At 38.8% G+C, this 26,728-nt stretch overlaps 1 protein-coding gene across 1 annotated transcript in view; it reads left to right on the forward strand.

Annotated features, from left to right (window-relative positions):
• The window catches only part of LOC102225386 (growth factor receptor-bound protein 10), a 71,121-nt gene that overhangs the window by 29,053 nt on the left and 15,340 nt on the right, over positions 1-26,728 (forward strand). Inside the window, exons 4-6 of the mRNA XM_023330704.1 lie at positions 60-360; positions 5,405-5,549; positions 23,872-24,028. Of these exons, the coding sequence (XP_023186472.1) occupies positions 60-360; positions 5,405-5,549; positions 23,872-24,028 (603 nt within the window). The remainder of the gene's footprint in view (positions 1-59; positions 361-5,404; positions 5,550-23,871; positions 24,029-26,728) is intronic.

Below are 26,728 nucleotides of genomic sequence, written 5' to 3' on the forward strand. Positions count from 1 at the left end.
CTGTTTGTTGCCACATTCCCTCACTGATGTGATTCACTTTTTTGTCTTTTGCCTGTCAGATGATGACGTCGACTTGGAGGCCTTGGTGAATGATATGAACTCCTCGCTGGAGAGCCTGTACTCCACCTGCAGCGGCCAGCAGACAGAGATAACACCGCTGCTGCATAATGGACAAAACGCTTGTTCACAACATCACCCCCACCATCACCATCATCATCATCACCATCATCATCACACACAGCACAGCCAGCCACAGCATCACCATGCTTCCCCAGAGCCTCCATCGTCCTCCTCTGCGAATGTGGACACCCCTCAGACTAAGCTCAGGCGCTCGCAGCCCATGCACATCCTTGCTGTCAGGTTAGTTGGGAGATAAATGTTTTTTGTTTTTTTTTTTAATTTAGAAACCTAGTAACCTAGTAAGAAAATCTGTTATGCAGCTATGAATGTAATAGTAGATCAAAACAGTTCCCTGTAACAGATGAGTGTTAATACACATCAGATTTTATCACATTAAGACAAAAGAAAAAAAACACTAATTGTTAGTTCAGGGTCTGCTGGAAGGCAATACACATGATTACCGGCGTTTGTTCCTTGTACTAAAAGATTTAGCTCTAATAAATGTCTAATTTAGGTCTCATCATTTTGAAGAAAATTGATTCGTTGGATGTTAGCTTTTTTTTTATTTTTCTACAAGGAGGTGTGTTGAGAAATTTTTTGGAAGCACGTTCAACAACAAACAATTATAGGTTCAGTTAATTTGATCTTAATTTCAGATTATATGAATTTACTTTATTCAAATAATTCCAAATAACAACAAAAGTAATCTTGAGGCACTTGGCATTCATTACTTTCAATTCAGTCGCAGTTAGTTTTATATTTCACCCAGAAAGTCCAATATTCCAGCAGATGTCATTGAATTTTGAGAGTACCACAAGGGCAACAGGAGAAAAGATTAACTTAAAAGAAAAACAACAAAAAATTGAACAAGAACAGAATCAGGCTCTGAATCAACGGTCATCTGCCTTGAACATCACATACAGAATAGACAAAGACAGCTGCTGATTGTTGGTGATAAGAAACTGCAGAGTGAAAAAAGAAAGTTAAAAACGAAACATGGTTGAAGTAAATAGAAAATAAAATTTGTTAATCGACTCCTTTATTGGTTGGGGTCCATATCAGGAAAGCTGAAGGCATACTTATCTTGAACCAGACTGATATTTAACCTGGCCTTGAAAGTTGTCACAATGTCTGTCCTTCTTTTCTGAATAGAACCTGATAACTAGACTGTTCGATACCATAGCAACCCCAAATAAACCTGCAGTGTGAGAGTCAAATGCTCGGTCAGGAATATGAGAAACTGTGAGTTATTTAACATAAGATTGTAATTAAGAACAAGGACCCTCTGAATATAAACTAAGGCCAGAGAAATGCGATCTCTCCTTCTAGTTTTCATCAGAACCCCTGCTGCTACATTTTATACTTTTATCGGTTCGATACAACACCACTTTGTACCCAAGATATGCTTCAGTCTTCTAATGGATTTGTTTTCACAGGTGTGACCTCTGCAAATAACAAAAAAAAATCTCAAAAAGTAGCCTGACCCACTGACCAGATGATCAGTCAGTTTACCAGTCAATGGTCAACAACAAAAATTCATAGTTTTAGTTAACTCTTTTTGTCTAATAAATACACCACATCACATTTATGTAAGTATATTCGCTTCATCTTTTTCAGCAATAGTTATCACAGATCTTTGTTTGGAGTGATTTTACAAGCCCAGTGCATATTTTCCTGATAGAAACATTCAAGCTCAGTCAGGCCTGACAGTCCTGAGATGCTTTGTCGAGTTCAGGCTGAAACTCGAGTTGTATCACTGCAGTCTTGTGATTTGCCCCAGAATATCGTCTCGTTGAAATGCACGTTTCTACTATCCCCTTGAGCCTGAAGTCTGTGACAAAAGACTTTTCTGTATAAAATATTCTAATTTCCCAGTTCATTTTACAGACAAACATCCTCGTGATATCTTTAAACGATCCCAGTTTATAGCTTTTGCTAAATGAGTGACTTTGACTGCTTTTCTTTGATATTATAGAATATAATCTTTGTTAATACAGAGAAGTACATTTTGCATATTGTGATCCGAGTTTCAATCAGGTACTTTTTGACAAATTCTGAGTGGATTCATCTTTCAATACATAGCAGTTTTGTTCAACCACTCTACCAAAAAGCCTGGTTTTTAGAGGCATGCACTAACATTTAGCTTAGCGTAGCTTATTTTAAACATGTTCACATTCAAATACAGTTTAGATTACCTCGTTGTAACTATTTGTTTCAAAAGGAACCAGGCAAAAGTATAAACTTATTTAACCCTGCCCTCCTTATTTTATATTTTTCTTACTTTACACAATATTCTTTAAGAAAAACAAAAAAATTTAATAAAAACTATAAAAAACAGTACAGAACATTTTCTTTCACAAAAGAGACATAATATACCCAAGCAATTTCTTTCAATCAAACATACATCCACCGAAGACAAACTCTCTGATTAAAGGTCAGCTGTCTTAATCTCAGTAAGATTAGCTATGTTTTCCTTTATCTTGAAGTACTTTTGTTCTGGATTATGCAGTTAAACTAAGCAGACAAATGCTAGAATTCTGGTTTATGCCACTTTTCTACAACTCAGTAAGATGTTGTTCTTTTTAAAGCGCTTCACATGAAACATTGTGAGTTGTTCGGCAGATCTGTTACACCATTTATCTGCAATTTGAACCTCGTGGCTTTGTTTTGACTGGGAGACCTTAGACAGAATTTGTGGGCCTTCTTAATGACGTTAAAAGATTACTCTTAAGCACAAGTGGATTTCACTGAAGGTTGCCAGATATGTGGTTAGAGTCGAAGGATGCCTGGCAAATCCCTTGAGAGAGTCATAACAAAGGGACAAAAAAACTTTGGAAACTGTACGACATCTTACCGAATAGATCTTTCCCTTATTGATTGTCAAGCCTAGTGCGCAGGTTGATTGAAAGATCACTGGTGAATTTTCATTTTTTTAATGGAAACAATTGCAAAATGTATTTTTGCAATTTTTACCAGTCTTTAACATCTTAAATGAGCAGTTAAGATGGTGGGCGTGGTTAACATGAGTATCTTTGTGAATTCTCTGCGGCGTAAGTTGACTGTGGCATTCCCCAGAAACTTTCTAAATCGAGTATTTTCCATGTTAGACAGAATTTGACTATTCCAAAGAACAAAACAGAGCAACCGCATGTTGTTTTATGATGTCTAAAGCTGCGGCAGATGTCTTGAGAGAATGTGAATGTGAAGAACATCACTGACTTTCCTACTAATGTGTATATTTTTACTAAAATTTCTAACTTAAACAGTGGATGTCACCCTTTGTCATATCTCAGTTGATAGAAGATGAATATGGAGTCAGAGCATTTCTAACAACAGCCCACAAAACAAAATTGGTTGTTACTTCTTAGACATTTTTAAAGTTTGTGGAGCATTTTATAATAAAACAAATCTGTTTATACTCAACTACACTTTTGCTTGTGCCTTTTGTATTACCTTGCTGCTCTTTCTGTTTGTTGAGTGAACTGATTCAAAAATGCATGATATTTACAAAGGGCCAAATTTACAGGGCACTCCCCCTACAAACCGTGCATGTATATGCACTTTTGTCGCAAGGTGTAGTCCAGCTGGAGAAAAAGGGATTGTTTGAAACCAGATGTATTTCATTATGACAGACTAAAGGAACAGTTAACATCCCCCAGAGAAACTATGTTTTTCCATTCTAGAAGCTTCTTGCACTTTTATAGTTTCCTCTGACTTAATTTTGAAGCACCATAGTTAAGTAGAGTTAAGTAGTGAGTTAAGAAGTAAAAACTTCTACATTGAAGAGTGTTGATGTTTGCACATATGTTTCATATTTAATAATCTGGGGGAAAAAAGATCTTATATTTTTTGTTTATCAATAAGCAGAGTGTGTTCAAAATGTTGGATGCCAATCACCTGACTGTTTCTCTGTCCATCTCTGTTTTATGTAGTAGTTAGGAAAAGAAAGTACCGTATATCGCAATGTCAGATTTTCACTTTCAGAACTAAAAAGTCTAAAAGTGAAACTACTGGTGTACTGCTGGAATGACAAAAAATACTTGTTCAAAGTCTAAAAAGTGCTTTATTTGTACCTGTGGCAAGAAAAGTATGGCAACAAACTTCAAGCTGAAACTGCTTCCAGCCTGTCTGTACTCATACACAGCCACACACTGATGCGTAGCTCAAGCCTTTTTTTCTCCCCTCATTTAAGAATAAAGCTTTCTCTGCACACTATCATCCTTTCACGCCCTCTTTATAATTGGGCATAACATTTCTTCCCTGTTTCTAGTCTGTAACCTGTGAATGACCCGTTCCTCCCTGTCACTCCTTCTTTGCCTCAGACTACACCAGCAGGGGGAGAAAGTAAAAACTCGGTTTTGTTTGAGTTCTCCTTACGTGTGTGCATTCAAAAGTAGGGGTGCTCACACACACACACACCCGCACGCACAATTCGACTGCAGAACTACATCTTCACACATACATTACACACAAACAGGTTCAAAGGGAAGCTGGTGTCAGTTCCTATTTTTTGCCCTCGGACTGTATGAGAGAAACAGAGGGGAATGATCAGGTAATGGAGTATTCTTTCTTATGAGTGCTCTCTCGCCGTCTCTCTGTGTGTGTCTCAAACACACACCCACACATATGCAGGCTCCGGAGTTCCTATTATACAGGACTGACCTCTGGATAACCCTACTCTGGCTCATATGGGACAACATCAAAAGGCCTGATCCCTTTTGAACTCACTGGGTCCTATAGACAAAGAGAATTGCAAAAAAAAAAAAAGGGCTTTTGCAATGTTTTTTTTTATTTTTTAACTTCCGATCTGAAATTTCACTAACTGACCTGCTCATTTAAAAAAAAAAAGAACTAAAACCCATCTGTCAAATAATCCTTTGAGGCTCCGACTGCATCTGTTTTATTAAAAAACAATCTGCTTTAATGTGATGTCTTGATTTAGAATTGATGTATGATAAATATTTCAAGAAATTAGTGCGCGGGCTATGGGAGGCTGTGATTTCCACTTGCTTCGGGAACGCTCATTACGGCCAGATCAGACAGAAACACAGATGAGATCGTCTACCGCACTGGGTCTCTCCAGCACAAATTTCCCATGTTTCAGCAGCTCATTTAAACTTTTCCCATTTCACTTTATCTGAGGCACCTCCAGGTTGTGGTTTTTGGCTTTGTTTTTTTTTTGTTTTGTTTTTTGTGCTGTTGCTTAAAAAACAAGCAAAAAACTGCTAACTTCACAAAGGAAAATTACAACACAAAGGTCTCTGTTCTGTTTTTCGGTGTTCAGGAAGTTGCAGGAGGAGGAGCAGCAGTTCAGGACGTCGTCTCTCCCAGCCATTCCCAACCCTTTCCCTGAGCTTTGCAGTCCTGCAAGTTCCCCTGTCCTCAGTCCTGGGTCACTACCTCCTGGAGAATCTTCTTCAGAAAAACATGTGAGTTCAACATCACACCCTAGCTGTTTAGCGGCACAAGACACTGTCTTTTTTCAATATGGTGCCAAGCATTCATATACCTTTGAAACTTTTTCACATTTTGTCATGTTAACCTTAAACTGCTATTCTTATTGGAACAAAAATGTAGCATAGTGGTATATTAGAAGGAAATAGAAACATTGTTTTTGACTTTCCTTGAAAATTAAAAAAACAAACAAAAAACTCACATTTATCATGCACATTCATATTAAGCCCTTTTAAATCTGAAACCCCCAAATAAAATTCAGTGTACGGCAAAAGCTTTTTGGGTTTTGTGGAAAAATACCATGTGTGGTGGAAACTAAAACCACAATACCTTTGGGAAGCTGGTCAGAGTTGATAGAAAGATGGACAGAGTGAAATGCTGGAGATTTTCATAGAAAATGATGCATTTCATTTTGTCGGATTATCTCAAGCAAAGTTCCAGGGGTTTCTAAATACTCTGTTACTATCGACATTGTGACTCTGAGCTGCCGTAGCTCATCTGCTGATGTTTCATTCATAGAGGGTATTCTGTATATTTGAGTTGCAACAGGTACTTATTTTAGCTACCAGTTTACCCGGTGCTCAGTTTGAACTTCAGCAACCCATTTTTGCCAGGCTTTGAATTGCTGACATGTAATTGGCTAAGGGGCTGTTTTTTGATCACAAGCAGTTGCACAGGTGTGCCTAATAAAGTGGTGGTGAAGTGTATAAATAGAATAATTTGGTTGTATCCTGTTTTTTTTTTTTATTTTTGTCTTGTGGAAAAGCTAATAAAGCGAGGAGCTAAATGTTTTTGTGTTCATCTACATGCGCACCTGCACACACGACTGGACTTCTGCTGTCCTGTCTGTTACTGGAAGTCAGAACAACCCCCTCTCACCGTCGCTCGCTTCGTTAATGGTCCTCATATGGAAGCAGCCAATTCTGGTTACGGCAACATAGCGGTTTACAGTAATACGAGGGCAGACAGTTTCTCATAAATACTCCCCCTGGCTGGGATCTGGGGCTTTTCTTCTCAAGGCTTCTACTACGTCTCCTCCACAATCACACACTGCGGTTCCAGTTAATTCATTGCAAGCCAAAACACAAGTCTGACTTCAATGTGCACCGCATTTTGTCCTCTCAAATGTCATCTCGGTTTTCACTTTGTGAATTGATGCAACCTCCCCATTCACTTAGCACCTAAACTTGGAGAGGTTTAGGTTTTAATTAGCATCAGTTACATAAATAATTGGTGCTCGTTAATGTGGGAATAAGGTTTGGAAGCTTCAAATCGTTTTAGTTGTCGTTTAGTGGGAATGTTTTGGGGATTTTTCTCTTTGGGGAAATTTTCAAGCTTGAGTTACAATCTGTGGTACAAACTCAGAAGCTCAGGTTTTCCTTATGGTAAATAGGTCAAAGTTTATTGCAGCACAAAGTTGTTGTGAATTTAATGACTTGCTGTGCCCCGGTTGTAAATAAGTAAAGCAGGCTAGGCTCGTAAATAATTAGACGCCAGTTTATTGTAGCTTGTGGCTCGGGATTGGGAATGTCATTCTCACATGGCCTGTTAGTAGCACAGTAAAAAAACAAAAACCTGGGATTGAAGCAGACAGAAGTACTAGCAGTGCTAACTAACTTGCATTAATCACACCATGTTGTTATTCATGGCATGGCTCTGGAATGTATATCAAGGAACTAAATAAGGGAAAACTGTTCTTGTTTGAAGCATCAGTTGAATGTATAGACACGCATGGGAACATGATTATGCTGTAGAATTATATAGGAAAAGTTATGATAATAAATTATCTGTTTTTTCTTTCTTATTGGTATCAGAATAATTGCTCATACTTGTTTTGTTGAATTTAAATGCTGAAAAATGTAATGTTAGAAAAATAAAATACGATGGCATTTGATAAATAGTTCATCATAGCTCACTGGTGAGAGTGATTTTCTACACCACTTTTAGAAAAGGATGCCGTGTTGATTACTCATCTATGGTATCTGGCATTAAAAACAACCAAGCTAAACACAATAAGTAAATTAACTGTCAAGGGCCATTGATAATGAGCCTAGTGCATCACTGGTCCACTATTCTCTGCAGAATTGTTAGTATAGGCAAATTGGATGGTTTATGAGTATAAATACTCTGTTTAAAGTCATGTCTCAGCATCTCTGTTGGATTTAAATCAAAACATTGATTATGACTTTCTGAAATCTTTCATTTTGTGTTTTTTTATTTTTATTTTTATTTTTTTAGTCTTTCATAGGTGAACTTGTTTTTGAGATTTAGAAATTGGGTGGACGGGCGCAGATCCCCCTTCAGCATTTTCGGAAAGAAAGAAGAACTCATGATTGGCATCAATAACTGCGAGTCGTCTAGGTTCTGAAGCAGCAAAGCAGCCCCACACCATCACACTGCCACCACTGTGTTTGACTCTCTGTATGCTTTTTTTGTCAGCAGTGGATTTAGCCTTGAAACTCTACCATTGAAGCGGTTTCAGTCTTTGTTATTTTTGAATCATAAGATATTTTTGTCTACTTTATGTTGTCAGATATGTTGTATAAGAGTAATTTCTTGATTCTATATGTCTGACAGAAACAAACCGGGGTGTGGTAAACACTCTATAGCCGCAGTCTTCAGAATGGTATAGTCACATCTGCTTCCTGGTGGTGATGTGTTAATAGTGTTGTAAATTTTTCTTGTAGCATATCTCAGGGTGGTCCCAGTTAATCCTCCACAAACAAAACCTACAGAATAATGTGACTTTTACATGCTTTGGTAAGAACCCGGTTTCCTCTGATCAACAAAATTGTGCTGTGAAAAACTTGTAAAACAGCCCTGCAAAACCCAGCTTCTAAAAACTGGTCTTGGGTTTTGAATTTGATGTGCAAATTGAACATGGCTCTCTGGCTGCACTCCTGACAAGATCACTCCTCTAAAATATGTATCGGGAGCTGAGTTTAATCAGAAAATCCAAGATTATTTTACAATAACTCGGCAGCCTGACACTTGGGATTTGATCATTACATAATCGTTTGTTTTAATTCATTTTAAAAATGTATTTTTATTTAATTATAATAGATCAGTTTTGTTAGTTATAATAAAACCATGAATGTAAGCAAAGACACCATGGGGGTAAATATAATCTAAACCACTTTGAATGCATAAAAACCTAAAACATGCTAAAGGTGATGAACTTTTCCCTCATAATTTGTTTTCCAAACTACTGAGAGAGAACAATACTGTGCAAAGCAATGGAAATTTTAATTGATTATTTGTGTTTACAGCGCACTGTATCTAAACTCAAGTAAACTCATGTAAGAGTGCCGTGCATCCATGCATGCGTTCGGGTGTTAGTCATTTAGACACATGTGTGTTTACACTCACAAGCCCCTTTGTGAGTTCTGCAAACTATTTACAGCACTGGCAGCGTCTCTACGTTGTTGATGGCAATGGAAAGTATGGCTCATTGTAGCTGTTCTTCAGTGGAAATTCAACTCAGCACCTTTTTCCACAGAGAACTCTCCCAAGGAGCCTTCTCACTCTCACATCTTCACAGGTCTGAGTTTAGAGACATGAGGAGTAATAACTTAAAAAAAAAAAATCATCTGCTTTCCAGTGGTTAGGATCCATAAAGGAGATGGTGATTTGTTTTAGGTTTGACAAGGGGGATCTGGAGAAGGTAAATTATTGTGCCCACTCTCCAAGACCTCTGACCTTCATCATTAGAACCACATGTGTCTCCTCTTTTTTCCCTTTTCGCTTATCTCCTTCTCTCCACCGAGGTCGTTTTCTTGTCTGTTGTGTGTCTATTCGTCTTCCTGCCCTCCAAATATCCACTGCCAAATTGCTTTTCAGTTTCTCTGTTTAAGTTTACTGAATTTTCCAGCCTCCCGGCGCTTTCTGACAGACTCTCATGCCTGTCTCTCTCTGCTCCTCCTTGCCTCATTCCTCGGCCTCTGTGAGGGAGACATGAGGATGTAGTGCGGGGCTGTCAGGAATCGTTGGCCAAGCTGTTTGACATGACCATATGACTCCCAACCCCCATCCCTGTTTTCCCTCATCTCTCAAGTCTCAGCCTTCATCTCCCCAGCTTGCCTTTTTCAATGTACAGTACACTCTGAAAGGACAGTATTTCTCCGAGATTTGCAGAACTCGAGCGTCAGACTTAAAGTAGAAGATTCTTTACTGTAATTTCTTAAATGTAGACTCATGGAAATGTGCAGTGCTTTATTTGAATATATATATTTTTTTATTTGCAGGATGTTTCAGAATATAGACCCAGGTAGTTGCCATTTGTAAGTACTGACAGCAGTCCACTGTGATGTTTAATATCTGCACACATTCTATAAACTCTGACTTCCTGTTTCTTCTTTGGACCACTGCCAACATGACTTTAGCTGTGTGTCATACTCTAGTGTTGTGAAATGGAAAGGGATACACAGATAGTGGCATACTAGAACATTAGCTACAGCACGTCTTTTTTCAAATGCAGTCTGGTGATAGTCTTCAGAGGTGTTTTAGATGACAATATTCAATTTAATTCTGTTCAGTTTGCTTGTGCAGAACCAGTTCACCATGATTTTATTCTCAAGGCACTTTAGGGGACAAAGTCCCCTAAACAGATCAAATTTACACACAGAACTCTATAATCAAATATGGCTAATTATTTAATGAGATCTGAATGCAGTTATATACTTCTCAATTTGATGTTAGTTATTTACAAGGCTGTCAAATTCCCCTAATACTAACTGGTGAAATAACTAAAGATGCACTGGAATTTGGATTGAGTCATTGACTATTAAGTAGTCTCTCCTCGCGAGGAGCAGTCCCTTATACTATGAGGAAAAAAGAGACAACACACAGTGAAAACCAGCAAAATTTGCATGTCAGATTTAGCAGATTTAGTTGAAGTGACTTCATCCAGTATTGAGAGTTCAGTTACTTAGGACATATCAATAGCATGTTACTGAACATACTGTCCATGACATGTAAATGATGGGCACAGAATGGCGCCTACTTGCTACAGTTAAGCATGCTATCTTGTTGCTGCTACCCCGTTAGGAATAGTGTGTGTGTCAAAGGGCAGACTTTTCCACTGTAAAAGATTGGAATGCTATCAGTGGCCAAACTGTTGGCCTCGATGTGTGAGAAAATCTGTGGCCGTGTGCATAAGTGTGTGTATTTCAGAGCAGGGCCGTGCCTATGAGGCGGTTCTGGTTTGTGTACTCTGTGTGTGTAACGTGCATGTGTGCTCGACTTTACGAGCAGAAACGCTTCGCATGTGCCCCTTGCGAGAGTGCTTGACGGTGTGTTTATGTCTGTGCGAGCTCTGCTTCTCGTTGCTGAGGCTTTCTGCAAGCCGTGCTGTGTGCAGAGATCAAAGGTGATGCAGTGCTGGAAATCTGCTGGCTCACTCATCCTGCAGCCTACTTCCTTTTCAATGGATCTTAAAGTGAAATGAAATGAAATGCACACATATAGGCACTTGTACAGTGTAATCACAGGATAGCAAAGTTTGTGTGATTGTGTGTGGCTGTAACTTGAAAGCCTGGCTTCTTTGTGATTATTTGCACACATAAAAGTACAAATAGCATTCAGTTTTATTGAATTTGTGTATGTGTGCATTCATGTGTTTTAATTCAAACCATGCATGGCTTGTTGGCTCCATTATTCGTAATATTGCATCTAGTCTCACACAGACAGTCCTTCACTTGCATGCTTTGTAGCAGAGGTAAAAAAAAGAGCATTTTAGCTCTACAGAAATCTTTTGTCAGCAAACATAGCACCGCTTTCCTACTTTTAGACTAAAGCAAACCAGCTTACATGCAGGCCACTGAGTGACTGAGTGGATTTGCAGTATTCACTGTTGTGAAATACAAATTGTTTCACTGCTGTTGAACAAATCTGACTTGGAGGGGAGCCAGACAGGTTGCGGTTTAGTCTGGAACATCTCATGTGTCAGCGCCATATTCTTCCCCAGCTGCTAAATAGAAACATGCTTGGACCTGCGAGCTCAACCTGCTACTGCTCCACTGCAGCAGAGACACTAACACAAACAGCCACAAACACATGTTCTGTTTACAACTACAGTAAGCCAAGATGATTAGTCTGAGAAAAGAGTTAGTTTTAAAAATATAGACCTGTTTAATCAGCATCAGACAAATGCCATTTGAATCAAAGCAGCAGGTTCTCTAGGTAGTGTAAATTTATTTGTGGTGCAAAATGTTCTTCACCTGTCACCAACACGCTACATAACTCTAGAGTCAAAAACTGAATTGCGATAATGCAATTCTGGCAAACTGCATTATTGCAATACCTATTAATGAAAGAAACGCTGAATGCTTAGAGTTGAAGGTGCTAAGCTTTAAAAATGTTTCTGTACCATTGTCTCTTCTCATTTTTTTGTTTCTATGTGGCTCACATGTTTCAGATCATCAAACAAATTTTAGTTTCAGGGAAGGAACTGCTCAAATTAACCTGGCCCTACGTGAAAATTAATTTTCTCCCTAAACCTATCAACTGGTTTTGGCACCTGGCGGCGATGACTGCCATCGAGAGTTTATCTTAACTGCAAATGAATCTTTTACACTATTCTCAATGTTTTGAGCCCATTTTTGTTCCTAGTATTATTTTTAATTCAACCAGGTTCTACAGTTTTCTGGCACAAATCACCAGCTAAGAATCATGCTCCCGCATCTCAGTCAGAAATATGTCGAGGCTTTGACTTGGCCGCACCAAAACCTTTTTCTTAGCCATTTATTCCAGACTTGCTAGTATGCCTTGGATCATTGTGCTGCTGGATAACCCAAGGGCACTTCAGATTAAGGTCACAGCCTGTTGGCTATTCTCCATCAGGATTATTTGGTCAAAAGCAGAATTCATTACTCCATCAAATACAGCAAGTCGTCTAGATTCTGAGGCAGCAGAGCAGCTGCAGACCACCATGTTTAACTAGAAAATTGACATTCTTTTTCTGAAAGCTGGTCGCCGCACACAGGCATCGGCAACACTCCACATTCTATTAAAAGTTTTCTTCCAGCCTTTTCCTCTATTTGCCCACATCCATTGTCCCATCATCCTAACAAGTTTCAATGTCCCTATTGAAGGCAAACATTTCTACAGTATCATGACGTTGCTACCATGTGTCGCCATGGAGGTGGTGTTTTCAGAGTGATGCGTGTGGTTAGATTAGCTTTGTGCAGGTACTACTGTAGAAGTAAAACATGAAAGAAGAGGAAGTATTTACCACTTTTTTTCTTCAGTCTTTATCTGTAACAGCAATTTACAGGACTCCCAATGACTGGATGTTGTTTATTGGATGGAAACATTAAACGTGTATCTTTATTGGCCCATTCCTGGTTCCTGCTTAAGATTGTAATATTCCCAAGTGAAACTATGAGCATCCATTACTTCCACTGCAACTAATTTGAAGACCTGAGAGATTAAAGTTTGTAGCTGAATTATTTGAATTATTAAAACGAATTAAGAATATGTATTTATTACTTACGTGGATATATTTGTACATTTGGAATTTTTGCATGGCAGGTTTAATATATGGTGTATTTAAGCATCTTCTTTAATAATTTTTGTGCTCTAGAGTTTTCATACAGCTTTGAATATGCAAATGTCTGTATTTGCTTGTGTTTGAGTGTTTCACAAAGACAGCTATGTGTTGCTGCCTGTAGCTGTTTCATCTGGCCAGAACTGAACACAGCTTCGGGACTCATGTAGGTCATGGAGACTGCATTTTCCTCTCTCTTAGCCTTCTCTCCATCCTCTCTCTCTGGTTCACTCCTTCTATGTCTCTCTTACTGTGTCTGGGAAAAGTAGGACAGCTCAGATTTCTGAAACTGCTGCTGTGAACGGATAGAAAGGAAAGTATAGAAGCAGGAATTTAGCAGAACGGGAGAGGAAATGATCTACTAGCAATATAAAAATATGTTATAAGTTGTATTAATATTTAAGGATTTATGACTAAGACAATGTACAATGTCCTACAGTGAGATGCTTCAACAATAAAGCATTTGCTAAATGAGCGATTCTTTTACTAAGACATTTTCAGTCTTTGAATAGCTGCATTGCCTTTTGGTCAAAGCAACACATTTTAATATAACCAAGATGGAAACATAGCAAAAAGAAAAAAAAAGTGTAACTATGCATTGTTTAATGTTGTTTAAAAAGTGCCCTCTTTTAAAAATATAGTTCAAAATTATGCATGTGTGAAGATTTCATATCTTATTATGGTTCTGCTTCTTCTTCTACACCCAATATCTGGTAAAATAGCCAGTGTCTTTGCTTTTTTGGTACTCCTGACTTTTTCTGGTGTAGTAAAACATATATTTTTTGTTTCAATGTACAATGCAATTTCACAATTGCATGGTAAGCTTGTTATGGTTAAATTCAATCTGTGACCACACAACAACTACAAGGGCTTGCAATAGAGCAAGTGGACCATTTCCACACTATTCATAAAATCCCGTCAGCAGTGTCACTCTTTGTTTGCCCAATTAGAATGTCTCCGTCCTTTTACCCCCACCCTGCTGTAATTGGACAATGGCTTCAGATCAACAGTGGTCTGACAGAACATTTGTTGCACAGGCTTTCCTGTCAGCCAGTGAAAAGAAGGTTCTTGTAAATATATATTGGTGGATTATCTGCTATGTCTCTTTGAGGTGAAACAGATCTGAAATAGATGTAGATTCAAAATTCCTATTCCAAAAGTTTCTATTGGAGCACCATAACCTCTTAGACTCAACCAAAATGTTTTCTTTCTTGTGCTTTTACATATCAAAACTTTGTTTCAAAATATCTGTGATGTATGTAGAATTAGCCAGTTAAAGTTTGATTTGTCTAAGTATTTAGATAAGATAAGAGATAAGATAAGATTTATTTGAACAAGATTGAAGATTGAATGCAATAAAATTGCCTTTTAGCTTAGCACTAACAGGAATATTGTTCACTCCCACACATATCCTGAATTGTCATCCTCCATCTTTCTACTTCCTTCAGATCTCCTTTTGACTCTCCGTAGTGAAGGTGATACAAACTGGAGATTGGACACCCTTTGCTGGAAAGTTAATTGACAAAAAAAATCTAGATTTAATCACTTTATTCATAAGGATATCACTAAACTCGCTGAGCCTTTTTGTGGTTCACAAAGCTTGGACAGGCCTCTGTAACTAGGGTCCCAATTTGACGCTGTAATTAGATGACAGTAGACAGTTCAGTGGGTCTTCCTCATGAGTCAGCAGAGTTTTCTTGGCCCATGTCTCCCACTCCTGCTGACTGCAGGCGCTAAGTGAGGACAGCCAATTGTCCAAGGCCCATTCAGGTTTTTGTGTCTCTATCTTATCATCTGGGACATTTCCAGGGGCAGCCCAGACCACACACAGCATTACAGTCAGAGAGGGCTTTTATGGAAGTTACTTGTTAGTGAGAATTTGGGGGGCCAACGTGGGTTGTGTGTGCCAAATCCAGCAATCAACGGTTCCAGTTCTTTTCTGGAAACACGCAGAGGTTTGGAAAAGCAGAGGCGGCTGGTAGAGCAAAATGTTCACTCTGCAGCACATGCAATACTGATGACCTGTGAAAAGATGAAATCTCTCAAAAGGAGGGGTATTATGTATATTCCAGGCTAATAGTGCCATTTTATAGCACAATCAAGTAACTGTGCTACCTTCAGTTGTTATAAAAATGCTGCATTTATCAAACATGACTTAAAAGAAATTTGACTTCATAATTTGAAACCTTGAAATTGGCCTCTGTCTCTTTAAGAAGCTCCTGCTCTTTTCAACACTCCACCTTCTGCACGTCATCATGGCAATGCTTCCCATTGTGCCATTAGCAACAGTTCGTATGAGCGGTGGACTGAGAAATGGTTTGTATGATAAGCTCAGCAGACTCCAGTTCCACCAGGTGTTTACTAATTGCTGCTGCTGCTAGTCTGGAGTAGCTGAGTGGAGAAAACGTGGATACGGGTTCTCTGTGAGGTTCCAAATGCAGATTTTCAAGTACAAGTGTTTGTAGTTTATGATGATTTGCGAGCTATGTGCGTCCCCATCATTATTAATTTTACCAATTTTTGGCTAATTCAACATGTGGTGCAGTCATTACTTGACTTTGTTGGATGCATTCTAACAAAATCAAGGTATTTTCAGGAACTGCTACTTGTTCTTCCTGAAAGCACCAGTCTCAAATAGGTTGTTAATGTTACAATCCTTCATATCCAGCATTCATAATAGCTTATGAGACATACTTTGCTTTCATGAGTGTTTTAATTTTACAAGACTTTATGCCACTTGTTATACCCCTATTCTTCAAAAACCAGATGTTCTGGTCATAGGCAGCTCCGGCTCATTTAAGGCCTGTGTTTATGATTTGGTCAGGCCAGAAATAGCATAAACTGAAAGCCTATCTTGTGATTAGAAGGTCCCATCCTGGACAGACTAATGAAATATAATTCCTCTTTTGTTTCACTTCTCCAGTAAAAGGTCACACTGGTGCAGGCATCAGTGCTGAATTTGAATATGGCTGTGGGGATGGACACTGAAGACTCTATCTAAAACATCTATTTTTGGCTCCAACTGTGGTTTGGAGTGCTTTTCCTCTCTTATCCCTCCACTGTTTTGCCAACAGAGACTCCTCTCGCTAACACAGCTGCTCTACAGGTTGCTTTCAAATGCTTCACATCATTCGTGTCTAATGGCTCCTGAAGAGTATGCCTAATGGCCAATAGTCTTTTAGTAACTCCTATCTGATGTAATGGCTTGTAATGTGAACGTAATACCAGCGTAGCTATTTATACAGTCAGAGACAAAAAGATTGATGTGAATGCGAGCTGGCCGCTGGAGGTGCACACACACGAAACAGTATCCCTTTGTCTGCCTGTGCTTGTCCTCCACCTGTTCTGCTGTGTTATTTCTCTGTCAGTGTAAGGAATGGATTAGTAAATTAGTAAAATGCAGTTCAGTCCTGCAGGGCGAGTGGGTCTATTTACCTTAAAAGTGTTGATGTGTGAGTTTGCACATCTGGGTGCCTGCGTGTCTGATGGAGGGTGTGTGTGTCTGTGTGCTGCCTGAAGCTTTCAGTTTCTCCCTGAGGCATTACATCACAGGGTAGTTATCAGACCTGAGTCATCAGAGTGGTTGAGTGGCCCTGCTCTGCTCTTCCAGCTAAATGAGGACGTGTTTAAAAGCAGCAAATTATCTTTCCTTTCTTGCTTACTTGCTTGCCTGTGTGCAACGATGTGGTCATTTAAGTTTTTTTTTTCTTACCCTGCAAAGGGACCCAGTGACGCACGCATATGCATGAAAAGAATTTTTTATTTATTTTTTGCTAAAGAATTGAAATCTTACTTCTGCCTTTTAAAGGTCACAATTTTGTCAGATTTCACATTTTTGCTTCTTTTGAGTCCACTTTGTACACAGTAATATATTATTCTGTGTGTTTTACAGTTTTAATTGAATCATTTGTGAAAAATGCACATTGCCACAAGTTATTTTTTTAAAAATTTGTATTATATATTTAGAGACGCACATCAAACATCTAAAATGATGGTTTTCTGCCGCCCAAAATATAGTTAATCACATGTTGGTTATGTAATGTATATTAACTCTGTATTTCTCTCACAGATCCTTTCATTTCAGTGTAATTCTGAGAGGCTCAAAACTAAGAAAGAACAAAAAGATTTGTGACTAATTTGCAGTTACCAATATCTTTTTCTTTCTTTCTTTCTTTTTTTGGTTCCCCAACATGGATTTTAGCAGATTCCAAATTTCAAAACTATCTTTTCTTTGGTCAATAATTATTTCTTAGAAACAGAGTCGGCATCACACTGTTTATAAGGAGCTGTTGTAGGACATAATTATTGTAGAGTCATCTTAAGATGTCTTTTATGTCTAATTAGCAGCAATGCACATATATCAACACTACTCAGCCAATATCAGTCATTTTAAAACATATTGTGCAGGTCTGATAAACAAATCTAACAATCAATATTTATTTTTGTCTTTGTTGCCAGTGTTCTTCAGAGGGGCAGGTGAGGAGGTTGGTCATGTGGTCTTTGTTTGGTCATGTGACAATGACATTGATGCTCTGCAGAATTATTGGAAATTAAACTAAAGCAGGGACGCGGCGGTGAAGTGAGCTGTGTGTTGTTGGTCTTTTTTGTTGGTTTTTTTCAAAATTGTTGAAAGTGTACTGAAATTGACATAATATACATAATACCGGTAAATATCAGCTATAGTCTTTAACAGCATTATTGATATTGATATCGATATTGTCCCAAATTCTCATATCTGTGCGTCCCTACTTATTCTGGCGGTAATTATGAAGATAATGGACAATGAGACTTCCAAAAGTTTGACATATTGGAAACAGATAGCATGTTTCCTTTGTAAAGACAGTTTCATTTTAAATAGATTCTTGGATGCACAGTGGTTCCTCTGACTTAATCATCAATGTTGCAAAAAGCCTTTTTCCTGCACTTATGATTTCTACACCATAGAATGTTGCAGTTAGCACAAGCTAATAGCAATGAGGTGTGGTTCATACAGGCCAGTAGTCATCAATCAACTCAGGTCAAGCAAGTCTAATTTGGAGTTAAAGCATTGTAAAAGATAGACATGTTTCAGTTTTACACATGCTGGACAATGGTCCGGATCTGAGTAGCTCAGCCTGTTCAACTCAAGGTAAGGTAATTTAATTTATATAGCACATTTTCAGGAACAAGGCAGTTCAAAGTGCTATTGAGTTCATAATGAACTCAATAGCCTCAGGACATCTTAACACAAAACATATTTCTTCAATGAAACTAATGCTGTCAACTGGAAATTTCCACATGCATGACAATTGTCCAAAATCGACCTTTTCTCCCAAATTAGCCCTCAAAATGCTTTTCAACAAACAGGTGGGTGACTTCATGGTGGCCAATTACATCTTTTATGTTCTGCTAACTCCTACCGCCTGCTGCCTACACTCTGTCCTGATTTTTTCTGTCCACCGCTCATGTCTCTGTTTGCCAGCTTCATCTCTTTCGTTTTGCATTACAGTTACATAATATGTATTTCAACAGTATTACATTTTCACAGAGTGTCCAAGAAACTAAATGGTTCTTTATTTCAGCTGCAGCATGCCTGTCATGATAATACACAACCAATTCCTGGTTGATAGATTGCTCTAGGAAGGTATGACTTTGCTTACATGGGATTTTGTGTTTATATTGCATAATTATATCAGCTAATCGACATAAAAGGAAACAGATCAAAAGGTTTTTATGAGCCATATGATTTTAGTTGTATGTTATTCAGTTATTCTCTGTCGTACCTGTTTATATTTCTGGTTTGTTATACATGACAGCAGAAGGACCAGATCCTGAACATGAGCTCTCTTTTTTTTAGGACACAGTGGCAACAGTTCAGCCTTAAATTTAGAAAAACTAATATAAAGATGTATGTATTGCACTGCAGCATTTCGTAGTGTTATTTTAAATAAAAATGCATGTTAATCTTGATGAGTCTGAAATTATAAATTAGGTCCCTGTTTCTTTAAACTTATAGAAAAATTGCCACCAAAATGTAATTTTTATGATTGTTTTTCTTCTCAAAAGATAAGAAAAATGGACTCTATGTGTCTTACTTTCTGTTTCTTACTTACTTTCAGTTCCAACAGAACTGAATAAAAGATTGTTTAGAATGTTTGTTGCAATGTCTTCCCAGCAGCCTTGCTTGGGCTTTCCCCCTTTCCTGAGAAGCGGTGACAAAGACCTGGGAGTGTGTGTGTGTGTGTGTGTGTGCGCGCGCGTCCGTTCTAGCGCGAGTGCCGTGGCAGAGAGGGGGTGGGCAGGAACGCAGCTGTGCAGGCTAGATATGTGGTTAACAGTGGACGGCATTCATGCTCCGCATTTTGCTGCAGTGTGTCACCAGACTGCGTCTCTCTCTCGCACTTCCCTCTTCTTCCCACTCATTTTCCTTCGTTTTTCACATCCGTCTGTGTCAGTCTCTCCCCTGTCCCACAGTCTCACAGAAACACACACACACACATACATGCGAATGCACATGCACTGAGGCACGTACGTGCATTCTTTACAGCCTTCTTTCTCTTAGCCTCGAACCCTTCCTGTTTCTGCCAGCATCTCTCTCCAGAGCTTCCTGCTGAAGGAAATTCTGTGGAATCACTGTGACTACTACCTGTGCTGCCACTGTTTCGCAATTTCAGAGAAGTTTTTTTTTTCTAAATACTATTCCCCCAGTCATGTACACGCCTTTTCCTGACAAATGAACACAGCCAAGTTACTGTAACTTTATTCCAGACATGGCACGTCAAGTCTTTGGCCCATCTACTGCTGGTGTGTTAAATATCTGAGTTTAAAAGGAGCATAAAAGACCTTGAAAAAGTACTCATACTCCCTAGGACTCATTCTCATTTTTCACATTAACCATACATTTTTATGTCCTTTTGTGTGACAGACTAACATAAAGTTGTTGCAGTAGAAGGAAAACAAAACATCCTTTTTCTTTTCAGAAGTAGAAGTCTAGAAAGCATTCATTTGTATTGTAAACCCCTGAGTCAATACATTGTTCAGTCAGATTTTGTTTGCAATTACAGCCAAATGATATTTCGTGGTATTTATTGTGACAACAACGTGACAGTAACGAACTATTTACAACTTCTTAGTCTTTTGTTGGTGAACTGAACGGCTGACTCCACATCGCAGCAGTCACGACAACACAAATACAAATACCGGTCTTAAGAAAACATGGCAATTTTTAAACAGGCTTCTTTCAGATGCCAGTTGCTTAAGGAAGTGAGGAGTATTTTATTTGTCACTGTCATGTTTTCCTCTGAGAATGGCGTGATCAGAGTGATGTGCAGTGACCGTTATTTTAGCCACAAATTGTGTTTTGCTTTGTTTTTGATTTATCTGACTAGACCATCTCCCTCCATATGTTTGGAACACATGACTGGTGGCATACTGAGTTCTAATGAGGTTCTTTCAACAGTTACTTTTTTTATTATTATTTTACCACATTTGTGGAGTTCAAAATTCTTAAAGGGGCAGTGTTATGTAAAATTTACATTTTTGATCTTTACATCAAAAATATCTGCTTTGATTATTTAATGTGTGTTAGAGAAATTCTTTAATCTCCCATGTCAACTATTTAGCTGTGCAAAATGTCTGGTTGGTTCTAGCTCCTCCTTCTATGCGACGCAGCTCCTCCTCTGAGCCACACAGCCACACAGAGCTCCCTTCTCCTGCTACGCCCCCACTCAGCTCCTTCAGACTAGTCAGCAGCAATTAGCAAACACCTGGTGGAACTGCGCATCTGCTGAACTCAGTAAACTATTCCTCAGTGCAAAAATTGTGGGTAAAGGATTAATAGAGGAACAATGTTGTGATAAATTCATCAAGGCTGTAGACTGGAAAGAGCAAGACTTTCTTAATGGAGTCAAAAACCCAATTTCAAGGTGTTAAATTGCGCAGTCAAATTTCTTTTAAGTCAAATACAGCGTTACTTGATTGTACTATAAAATGATACAATGTGACTGGAAACACATAATACGTCCCTGTAGCTGTGTTGTCAAGAGACTTTTCAGGCCAAACTGACAATTTTTGCTGCTCCTCCAGAGTACCATTGGTTTCTAGGCTGCTCCTCTGGTTAAATCTCTCCTTTCACATGTAGTTTAGGTGAACAGTTCTGTCTTTGTAGGTTTGCAAATGTGTCATACTCTTTCCATTTAGTGACAGATTGAACAATGCCTCATGCAATGTTTAAGTCTTGGAACATTGTTCTATAGCCCAACCCTGCTTTGTGGCTGGGCTATAAACATTTGCATTTATGCTGAGATGAAACTCACACTTTTATCTTTATTTTCCTTTTTAAACATTGTTTTAAAACCATTGATCATTTCCACTTCCACTCCACAGGCCTATGCTACTCTGTGTGAGTCTATTACAAGAAATCTCAATGAAATACCCCAGGTTTTGTAGTGTGACAAAACGTGAAAAAGTTCAAGGCGCCTGTACACACGGTGTGTGTGTGTGTGTGTCGTTCTCCACTTTGGCTTAATTGTATTTGCTTTGAGTCAGAGCTAAACAGCAGGAAGGGAAGAATAGAAGGACTGGAGAGAGAGAGAGAGAGAGAGAGAGAGAACAAGGAGAGGTGAAGAGCATACAAGCCAAGAAGTTCTCGCTTAAAAAACTTGGAGGCAGGAGAAGCAACAAACTTTCCCCTCTCCTTCCTTCCTTTTCTTCCTCCCCCAGCTGCTCCTCTCAGCCCCACGCCCTTCTCAAATGATCCCTCATGCATCAAGGTCTAAAAAGAAACCGAGGCAGAGAGCTCGAAGGGGGCTCTGAAAAAGTTGGCGGTGTCTGTGTATGACTGTGCGTCTCTGTGTCTGCTTGGGTGTGCATGCCTCTCAGGGAGGGTGTGTGCGTGCGTGTGCATGGGGTGCGCGTGTGTGTGTGTGTGCCTCTGCGTGCTCAGGTCTGTGTGGGAATGATTACATCAGCCCGCTGGAGCTTTATGATTGGTTGGTGAGTGTGTGGTTTGATTCGGTGCGCCTCGGAGCCCGTGGCTGAGGCTGTAACCCTTTGTGAGGGGGAGGGAGCGGGAAGGAAGGAGAGGAAGACCGATAGTTGTCAGACTGAGCCGGCACTGGGAGCTCTGCGCTGTACCTGCTGCCATCCAGCCGCTGACTGTTACTGCCCGTGTGCCCTGTGTGCCACTGCACACGCCGGCTTTACTTCAGCCAGACTGTTCTTCATCTTTTTTCTCTCTCTTTTTTCCCCCTCCTTTCTTGATACAGCAAGCGGCCTTGGGATACACTAAGGTATTAGCTGTAACATAGGCAGCTCAGCTGTCAGCTGCCTTAATTCATATTTCTCCTATAGTCTCTGGAGAGAAAAGCGGCAGCATTTTTTTGGTCTAAGGTGGACTGTGTGCTTGTGAGTTTTGCGGAGACAGACTCACTCCAAAAATGCCTTCGTGTTCCCCGGACTGCTGCCTGCTGCGGGCCATGGAGGTAAGACCACTCTCTCTCTGCGTTTCACCTCTTTCCTTTGGGGTGGCTCTGCCTCTCTTTGCTCCCCCCTCTCTTATCTTTTTTTTTTTTATATACAATCTGTCTGTTTCTCTTTGAGGTACAGCCACGCTTAACTGGAGCCAACAGATTTATGGAGACATTACTTTAATTGGCTGTCTTCACTTTTTCATCAAAGATGTGAACAGAGCAACAAAAGAAAGAATCATATATTTCACCAGCTGAATGACTGAGGCATTTTAATATAAAATAGACAGCCTCAGGCTTGGTTTGTGCAGACTAAGATGCTTAACGATATGGGTTTACTTGGGGGAAGGAGAACATTTGCTTACCCTGATATATTTTTGGTGTAATATTTATATTTTTCATGTGAAGTGCTGGCAGTTTTTTTTCTTTATGCCATTGGACGTGAGTATTCTCTGCCCCTGCATGTCATCCTTTTTAAAAATAACCCTTGGACACATAATTTAAGTAAATTTAGAACCGTTAACCACAATGTATTTGGCAGTTGCATTCTCTGGATTTTGTGGAGGAAAAAGAACTTGTGAAATGTTACACATCTGGTACTGAAGGGGGTAACTTGGACATAGATGGTTGGCATCTATTTAGCAGTTTATACATCAGCTGCAATAATGCATTTATGTAAAATAGTTTTTTTTTATCAGTCATTTTTTGCTATGCGTATAATAAAATCTTCTTTTCCAAAGGGTCATTGGTGCTCCGCATTGAACCTTTTTCTTTAAATCTCTCCATACATTTTTTTTAGATGCTGTAATTTTGTATACATATATACATACAGTCCATATATAGTCATTCAGACTTTGTGTTGAAAAGAGGAGATTCTTGTAATATACTATGGTATATTTGTCTCTGTATTACAGTAAGAAGATGGCTTAGGAGATCCTCGCCTGTGATTTCTAACGCCATAATTGCTACACAGTGTTGAATATCTGTTCTTTTCCATTGTGTGTTATAATGACAAGCCTATGTATTGTATGCTATGGTTCATGAAAGGTTATTGCTGTGTTGAAGGGGGGAAAAATTGCTTTCTTTGCCAATGTATTAAGCTGGTTTAACTGAATTTCTTGATTGCATTTTTCTTTTTTTAATAATTCCGAACATTTTGATTGATTGAACTTAAGTAAAAATGTATATATATAATGCTCTGTTGAACTTTTGTTTCAGATTTTGTTTCCCCTGTTTTCAATCCATGTAACTAAAACGCTCTTCATCCTATTTCTTCTAACTTTGCCCTCTGCATCGTCTTTTCAGATTGTGAAGATCTTTAGCGAGGACGGCATGTGCAAAGTTGTGGAGATTCCAGCCGACATGACGGTCAGGCATCTGTGCCAGCTCCTGGTGTATAAAAGCCACTGTGTGGATGACAACAGTTGGGCACTTGTTGAACACCACCCACTGCTAGGACTAGGTAAGAAACCATGCTCAAGTCCCCTTGGGTGGGTGAGGATGTGCAGTGTTATCACTGCCTTACAGAAGTGCATTCCTGTCTCTGCGCCATATTCACGCATGGAATTATAGCTGCATAGCTGGGTGGGCAGAATATTCTAATGCAGGCATTTCTTGAAGCGTGAGTGGATGAGTATATTGTATAACATAAGCGCACACTATCCAAGGGTAACATACACAGAGTGAAGTTATTGTGGCTCATCTGTATTTTCTTATGTAAGGAAAAACATTTTAACAAAAGTAATATTGAAGTGGCTCTAATTTACTTTTTTTTTTGTTGTCGTTGCAATTTAAATTTAGTATTTAGTATGGTTGGTAAGAAAAGCCCTTCATGACTGAGTTCATAGCTCTAACACACTTTAGTCTTTTGAGCACACAGACAAAACAAACTGTTGGAATTCAACCAAAAATGTTTGTGTAACTATTTGCAAGTGTTTTGTGTCGGGTTAGATTTTAATTGGAGAAGCACTGATCACAGATTTCCAGTTTTCTTTTAGGGGTTTACAGTGATGACATTATAACACCTAAGAGACAATTTGCTGCTTGTTTTGGACAGAACTTTTAGTTTTAAGCCAATGAAAACACTAACATAATACAAGATATACAAGGTTTTGTCTATTTATGCTTCACACCAGATGTCTTTTGGCAACAAAATAAATGTCCAAAGTACATGTTTAGTACTCTGATAAAGATGCATAGTTTGTTCAGTATTTGAAGTGCGTATCATGAGCAGTCAAGTGACAAATTGACCAGTTCCAATCTCTGGTGGATTGAAAAGTGCATTTTTAATTTTATTCAATTTTCTTGGAGTTATGCAAGATTAACAGCTAAAATTCACTCACTGAAGTAAATTCCAGACAAATTTGAAATTGTGTTACTCAAGAAAATTAGCTAAATTTGAATTCTTAATAATTAGTCAAACTTATTAGTTTTGCTTTATGATTAAGGCATATATTACAAGTGCAGTGGCAGTTTTTCAATTTCATCTAATAAGGTGACCTGTAAACCTTTTCCCTGGCGATCATAGCTAAGATTTGCCGTGCATCGGCAACAACTGCCTTAGGGTCAAAAAGTCTGGCTTGCTAGCAAGTCTGATTTTTGCATTTGTGTTGTCGCTAACCTGGTTAAACACAGATACATCTTCAGAAAAGGCCTTATGACAGTTCCATACAGATTGTGTATTTATTTTAATTCAATAATTTTAAACATATCGACCTCAACACTCTGTCCTTGACACAATATACAACAAATGTGAATAGCTAGCAGTTGACTAATCTAAATTTGTGGTTACATAAGATTTGTCACCCAAAAATAAGTAGTTGAAGTTGCTGGGTTTGAACTATCATTGAATGTTATGATAAAGTTATGTTTTGATTTTCATTCATATACCTCTTAGGGTTTGTATTTATTACCCTCCAAATTTCCTTTGTACCATCTAATTAGCTTTGTTTTTGAGTTAATTGAAAGAAATAAATCGTTTTTGTTGTATGCAGAGGGAGATTCACACACTAGCAAATACACCCCTTCCTGTAAACACTTACATTTGAGGTTTCAAGTCACTGACAAAATACAAACTTTAAATTTGAAGTGCCAAGTTTATTTTATTTTATTTTTTTTCAGCCTTAATGAAGTGGGTTAAGAGAACCATAATTGATCGTTACGGCTCAGGAGATGTGATGTACCTGATGAGCAATGTAACAAAACCTTTCTCGACTTTCCCCCCCTTAGTGTCAGCGCCTGTGTAACATTATAGCTCCAGCACTGTAATTGACGCGCCAGCTAGGTGATGATTGATGACGGGTTTAAAAACCTTTCTTTCGCATTAGAGGTTTTCTTTAGTTCTGCACTGGAGCCTGAAAATAGAAGCACTTACTGCATCAAAGTGACTGTAGTCCAAACAAGATTCAAAAGTAGAAAAAAGAGAAAAAAGTAGGAAACACCTGAAGCTTGTTCTTGTAATTTTTTTGGTTTGCATTTCTTTTGAGATAGAATTGTGTTAAACTCGGCAGCGTGAAATAGCCCCAAAAAGTTTCAGACAACTTAATGTTAAAAACCAGGCCTCCCCTAGAGGGGAGGGCGATTATAAAACACTTATGGAGGACTCATGTCTGCACAGTTACCCAGATGTTGGAAGGAAGGGGTGTAATTTTAAAAGGAGTTGTGTTTCTGGGAGTGAAACACATTGCCCAAAGAGACATGGTGTAAAAACATTTCATTTCTGCTGGTTAAGCTGACAACTAACATCTGAGAGCTTCTCTGTGCAGACTGCTGCTCTTGTCAGGCGAGTAAAATCTTAGAAAATATATTGCATTATTCAAAGTGTGGCTCCCAAAGCTCTAACCTAATATTTCACCATCTATCATGATCGACATATTTTTCTCATCACTGCTGCCAACCTGGTGCTGTCAGACTGTGTTGGTTTCTTGTGAATGACATCATTTGTGGCTCAGCGTCCCTCGGTTCTATTATAGTCGTTATTGTGTTATAAAGAACCTGCTCTGCAACTGTACTCTTTTGTCGTCCAGAATAACCGCTTACCGCATTTAGTGTTTACAGGATTCTGAAAATGACATATAATGAAGCAGTGGCAAATTTACCCTTTGTCTAAGGTCACTTTTCTTGACACTCAACAAAAAAATAAGTATCTTGACTGCAGCAAATA

Source organism: Xiphophorus maculatus, chromosome 3 (assembly GCF_002775205.1).
Source record: "Xiphophorus maculatus strain JP 163 A chromosome 3, X_maculatus-5.0-male, whole genome shotgun sequence".
Classification (NCBI taxonomy): Eukaryota; Metazoa; Chordata; class Actinopteri; order Cyprinodontiformes; family Poeciliidae; genus Xiphophorus; species Xiphophorus maculatus.